This window comes from Mus caroli, chromosome 4, assembly GCF_900094665.2.
Source record: "Mus caroli chromosome 4, CAROLI_EIJ_v1.1, whole genome shotgun sequence".
Classification (NCBI taxonomy): Eukaryota; Metazoa; Chordata; class Mammalia; order Rodentia; family Muridae; genus Mus; species Mus caroli.
Genome location: NC_034573.1, coordinates 128118179 through 128124748, shown reverse-complemented (window position 1 = coordinate 128124748; position 6570 = coordinate 128118179). Strand labels below are relative to the sequence as shown.

The 6570-nt window shown below is 52.3% G+C and overlaps 1 protein-coding gene across 1 annotated transcript in view; it reads right to left on the bottom strand.

The window, feature by feature from the left end:
- Positions 1-1145: 1145 nt before the first annotated feature.
- The window catches only part of Mul1 (mitochondrial E3 ubiquitin protein ligase 1), a 7915-nt gene continuing 2490 nt past the window's right edge, over positions 1146-6570 (bottom strand). Inside the window, exons 2-4 of the mRNA XM_021161092.2 lie at positions 5626-5713; positions 4964-5084; positions 1146-4386 (exon numbers count right to left, since the gene is read on the bottom strand). Coding sequence (XP_021016751.1) covers positions 3657-4386; positions 4964-5084; positions 5626-5713 — 939 coding nt within the window. The 3' untranslated portion in view covers positions 1146-3656. The remainder of the gene's footprint in view (positions 4387-4963; positions 5085-5625; positions 5714-6570) is intronic.

Below are 6570 nucleotides of genomic sequence, written 5' to 3'. Positions count from 1 at the left end.
TAATGGTCAAAGAATCTGTTCCAGCCAGAAAAAGCATGAACTACTGTAGTGTGTGTGTGTGTGTGTAGGGGGGGTATTATTGTGTGTGGAGACGTTTTACATATGTATCATGTATACATGGTGTCCTCGGATGCAGAGAGGACCTCAGCTCCCCTGAAACTGGAGTTAGAGACGGCTGAGGGCTATGGTGTGGGTGCTAGGAATTGAACTCAGTACCTCTGGAAGACTTGCCAGTGCTCTTAGCCTCTGAGCCATCTCTTCAGCACCCCAGTATAGCTTAAATGTTCTCTCCCAAACCCACATTGATATCTTGGTGCCACTGTCACAGGATGAAGAGGTGGCAACTGTCAAAATATGAGGCCATAAATTTAATAAGGCCACTGTGGGGGATGGGGGTGGTAAGCTAGTTATTCAAATGCCTACACCTCTCTCCCCCTCCCGGGACACGTGATGCTCTCTGCTCTTACCACACAGGATAAAGATTCTTGAGGAGTTGCCATGCTTCTGGGCTCCCCAATCTCTACAATTACTAGAAATCCACCTCTGTTCTTCATGAATTACCCAGCTTCAAATTTCTTGCTGTAAGAACAGAAAACAGACTAAGAAAAATGTCCTTATGTGGTGGCCAATGAATCAAAGAACTGTATCTCCTGTCCCTGCCAGTCCTTGATAAACAGTGGCTTGCAATGAAACACTTTTAGGTCAGAGCTGGAAGTCGCTCATTTTACATCTGCAGGCACAAAATGTATAATGTTTGATGGACAAACGCCCTTCTGTGACACTGAACTCCATGGACCACCCTCCTGCCCTGCAGGGTTCCCCAGCACCAGGGACGTGGATGGCCCAGGCGGCCTTTCCGTGACTTTGGATCAAGCTGCTGAAGGCCATCTGAGTTTGGCCTACTTTTTCCTGGTTTTGTTGACGGTTTAGGTGTTCCACTAGACTTCTGAATGAATTGGGATTCTAAAGCCCACCACCGTCCAGCCCGTCCACCACCAGGGTGTGCCGGGAGGGGCTGACTGGTGGAAGGAGTGCTGACTGCCTGGTAAAAATGCTTATGATAGAGAGGGCTCTCTTACTCCATGGGCTCTGCGCCTGCGAGTGTATCCAGCCACAATCTAAAGTACTCATGAAAGAAACCCAACTGAGCAGGTACACATTTATTTTCCTACTCCCCAAGCAGCAGCCACCCTCGCACCCAGGCACCTGGGACCTACCCTGCATTAGAATAATCTAGAGATGACTTTGTGTGTACAGGAAGACAGGTGAGGAACTCCGCAGACTCTACATTATTGTTCGTAAGTGCTGAGACATCTATAGATCAGTCTCCATGAAGGCCCTGGAACCCAGGACCATGGACACAAGGCAGGACTGCGTGTAGTCAACTTCTCTTACTGGGTTCCCAGGTCTCAAGTGCTCCCAGCAAAGGCTTTATAGTTAGGCTGAGTTCAAGTACCGGAAATAAACTAGGGGAACCAATACCAATGGGGGGGGGGGACTGAAGTCTTAGTGTACATGGTGCCTGCACAGGTATTGAAGCCTTAGCGTGTATGGTGCCTGCACAGGTATTCCAAGCCGACAGCAGTTGTTCAGAACGACTCCCACCCAGCCCTGTCAGCTGGGGACTAAAGGGGCTGAGAATGACAGGTACTCATGACACCCAGCCCCACTGACAGCTCCCTTCCTAGCTCTGATCCCCTAAGCACCTCCAACCCAATCCAGATCCCACATATTGGTTTAGGTTGTTGGGGCCTCCACGAGGCCTCCGAGGCCTCCTGGAAGTGAGACTTGTAAAGCAGAAGGAAGGAAGGAGCTGCTAGGCTCAAGCAGGAACCTACCCTATCACAGAGACACAGCCACTTCTGATGACCAGGAGACTCTTCTGCTCCTGTATCCCATGGTGGGAGGCACCTGCAGAGTGCACTGGGTGGGACAAATAGGCCCTTTCTCCTAACCCCTTTGATGAGATTGTTCCTGATCCTGGCAGAGGTGGGCTCCCAAATCACTCCCCAAGCCCCACGGGGCCCTGCCCTTACAGAAAGGCCGGGGAAGGGGAAGGGCTTCTGACGGTGCTGAGTGACTCCCTTTGCAAATGCAGGGTTTTTCTTTTCCAGGCTTTTAGTTTTGTGTGCATGCATGTTTTACCTGCACATGTCTGCACAGCATGCAGTCTGGTACCCTCAGAGAGGGCGTGGCAAGCCCAGGAACTAGAGCTCGACGGCTGGGAGCCCAGGCTCAGGGTTGGTCCTTACCACTGAGCCACCACTCCAGCCCCAGCTGTTCTGAGATAGGGTTTCACTATGTAGCCTGGGCTAGCCTCAAACTCACAAGACTGGCTTGCCACCAGGCCCAGCTTATGATAGCAACTGGGACAATACCGGGCACACAGCGCTGAATATTAATATCCTCTTGACCTACGCCACCTCAGCTTCTCCAGTGTTCCAAACAAGACACATTTTGTCAGACAACTACATAAGCAAGGCCAGGTGGCACCTGAGGCCAGCTATCTAGGGAAGTCCTCAGGGCACACTACAGTCCCACTGTGGGCCTGGTGAGCATGGGGCTTCGACAACCATGAACTGGACCCCATTTTGAGGAGCTCAAGAGGAAAGCAGAGGTCTCTGAGATCCATCTTCACCCTGTGGTGGGTAGCTTTAACTCCTACCCAGGGAAGCCTCAGCCACGTCACTTTAGTGAAGCAAGCACCATGCACACACGTGCTGCAGGCTGTCTAATCTGTGCGGCTCACTCGGACACGGCACACACTTGTGTCAGGCAGCGCCAGGAAGAAGCCCTTCCCCTCACACAGGAGGCCAAGGAAGAAAAGAGCTGTTTGGATGACCTGACAGACTCTTGTACCCACAAGTCAGGGGTGGGTGAGGGAGAGGGGGTGCTGGGGACAGTGAGGTGGGTCCCTTTCTTTGGCAAAAGCAAGCAAAGAAGTTACAAAGGCTAGAGGCCAGGACGGCAGCCACCTTCACTCTCTGTGGAAAGCCAGAGCACCCTGGGAAGCCAGGCAGAAGAAGGAGCCCCCATCCTCAGCTCTGGTGCCCTCCCTGGGTCAAAAGAAAACACCCAGGCTGCCTGCGAACCTAGAAACACCTAGAAAAGTCTCCTGTCCTCCTGCTGACCTGTGCCCCACTCATGCAAATGGCTAACCTCACTTCTTGTCGTCTTCACACATGTGCAAACATTACTCAGAAAGCAAGGGAAATAGAGGGAGAGAGAGAGAGAGAGAGAGAGAGAGAGAGAGAGAGAGAGAGAGAGAGACAGACTGCCCACCTGAGCAGAAGCAAAAGGAGGCATCTGGGCATCTCCCAAGAGGCCATACTGTAAGGCCCTCAAAGCTCAGCCTTCTTCCCAAGCCGTCTCACCCCTCCCACACCCACCCCTACCCCCAGGGAGCAAGAGTCGGAGAGGACTGGCCTTGGAGCCTGGACAATGAGCTGGTCTTATTCAGTCATACACATGGATCTAGCTCCCGAGAAGGGGCCCTCACCAAGGACCCCACCAGGTCCAGGTTCAAAAGCCACATCCAGCTGTTGGAGCTGTGAGGCTCACCGGTGCCCCTCCATCATACGAGAAGGTACAGCCACCCCACCAAAGGCCTCAGACAGACCCTGACAAAGGTCACTTGCAGTGTGACCACAAGACCCCTAGCTGTTATACAAGGGTATCACCCTGGTGATCTCCCGCCGACAGATCGGGCACCTCTTGGGCTCTGGCAAGGCAAGGTAACACTGGCGGCAGGAACACACATGCCCACACTCAAGGAAGACACAGGACTTGAAGTTGCTCAGACACACAACGCAGGCGCTCTTCAGACTCTCCCTGTCCTCAGGTGAGGCTTGGCTCAGCAGCTGGGCCTCGTGTTCAAGGAACTCTTCCTGGAGCTGCTGCTGGCGCAGGCGCTCCTGCCGCTGAAGGTACTGCTTCCTCAGGATGAAGAAGAGGGTGGCACAGGTAGCAAAGCCGAACACCAGGACCAGAACTTTCCAGAGCCGGACACTAGACTCCTGCCTGTGCAGCAGGCTGTCGAAGTCCTGGCTGCTCAGATAGTACTGCATGCCTTGCTTGGGGGGCTGCAGGCGGACAGAGTTGTTATCCAGGACCAGTTCACCGATCCCCGTGAGGGTGGCTCCCACCTTCAGCATCTCCTCTGTCTCCTGGATGCCTTTGGGCCTCTCGCCACTGATGTAGTGGCCGATGGCATCGGTGAAGGACTGCACAGAGGGGTGGAATTTCTCGTACACGGTCTCTAGGCCCAGATCCACTGAATCCAGGGGCTTCAGCACTCGCACGGACACAGCCACGCCGTCCTCGTGGGGCACGAGGTCAAAGGGCACAGTGTTAGTCCTCTGGTGAATGATCTTGGAATAGTCATTCCTAAAAAATGCAAGGATTAAAGATGAACAAGAGAGGAGCAAGCACCTGACTCCCAAAATGGGGTCACCTACATGTGGGCACACATACAGACTCCACGGTGAGTTCTATAGCACTGAGGCCACAGCGAGGAGAGGCCACTTTAAATTAAGCTCAAGTCTCAGTGGACACTGGGGAGCAACAGAGGTCACCTTTAGTGTTTACGCCCTTGTGTCACCATCACAGAAGTGCCCAAGACAAAACCTGCTAAGAACAGACAGGAAAATGGCTCACTTCATGTGCTGGCACACAAATATTTAAGCAAATCCGTGTGACTAAGTTCTATAACTTAACTGTGCTAAGAATCAACATATTCCGGGTCCCTTCTAAAAACCAGGTTCTGTAATCAGGGAGTGGGCTTAGGAGCCTGTGCTGTAATGGCTGCCTCCTGGGCTCTAACAGAAGTGCACAGCGCATACAGCAGTACTAGGACATGGAGAGGCAGCTCTGAACACGATCCGCAAGAAGCCAGACTCAGCAAGCCCAGTCCTAGGCCCAGAACAGACCGAGTGAAGTGGTGTAGAAGCCAGAGGACACGCACCAAAGGTGGGTAGTTCGGTTCCACACCATCTTATGCTCCTGAAGCGACAGCCGCTGGATCACCCCCTTGCAGTTTTCCACGAACTGGCTGTTGAGTGTTTCTTTAACAGACCGCACAGCTCCTGTAGAGAAAGCAATTATGGCACCTCTGAAGGACACTCTGGCCTCTCTTTAAGATCTCCCATGTGTTGAGCTCCACTAATTAGTCAACACAACAACATCCGTGTCACTGCAAGGCACGCTTAGAGAGCACACTGCAAAGGGCCTGACGTAAGTCCTTCACATGAGCCACATTACTGGGCCCTAAACTACCTTATACCACACTGAGTCTCTCTAAAACAATCACAAGTCCACAGTGCTTTGGTCACCTTGCCCCAGCACCATCAAAAGGCTCTTAGGAGGGCGGGCAGGTCAAGTGCCACTAAGCCTGATGACCTGAACCCTGGAAAACCTACCTACAAGAAGGTGGAAAGAGAGCCAAGTCCCCAAGTTGTCCTTTGACCTCCACCAGTGTGGAGTGGCACCTTCACGCTGCCCTCCCCCACACAAGATAAAACAAACAAATATGTTAAAAAGGGAGAGTGTTTATGTCAGCCAAGATGGTCCTTATGGGCTCCTGGAATGAGGCAGCTGCTGCCCCACACACTAACCAAGCCAACGCACCTTCAATGACAGCATAAGGCACACACTTTCCCGGTGCTTCTGAAAGAATGCCCTTTAAATCTTCACCCAAATGAATCTTCTTAGCTCCCTAAATGCAAAAATAAATAGATATTAAGTTGGCCCCTGAATACTGACATGCTCTATCAGACTTAAGGTGTCGTGGGGTGAGGGATGAGGAGGCCGACAGGAGGGCGATCAGGAGGCTCTGCTTCTGAAGTCTGGCCCGGAAACTTGAACATGATTAGGCCAGGGGCACTGGGCTCCCCTTCCCCAAGGCTGGAGGTGTCACCATCTGCTTTCCAGTTCCACACAACACTCCTGTCGCATAAGTACTTTTACATGCGTATCTAAAAGGTGGGAGCTGCTTGGCACACTGTAGAAGGAACCTCAGCAGAGACCGGGCTAGCTCAAGTGGCAGCATATCCCTGACGATTTTGAACAACTTCACTCATCTGAGTCTGCTTCCAAACTGTAAAGGGAGGGAGAAGACGATCTCATGGAATTTTTTGAGTGGGATAAATGAACTCTAAGGTATGGGGAAACACAGTCCAGAGCTGACACATGGAAGCTGTGATGGTTTGTATATGCTTGGGCCAGGGAGTGGCACTATTAGAAGTGGCCTAGTTGGAGTAGGTGTGTCACTAAGGGTGTGGGTTTAATTTAATACCCTAGTCCTAGCTGCCTGGAAGCCAGCATTCTTCTAGCAGCCTTCAGATGAAGATGTAGAACTCTCAGCTTCTCCTGCACCATGTCTGCCTGGATGCTGCCATGTTCCTGCCTTGATGATAATGGGCTGAACCTCTGAACCTGTAAGCCAGCCCCAATTAAATGCTGTCCTTTATAAGAGTTGCCTTGCCGGGCGTGGTGGCGCACGCCTTTAATCCCAGCACTCGGGAGGCAGAGGCAGGCGGATTTCTTAGTTCGAGGCCAGCCTGGTCTACAAAG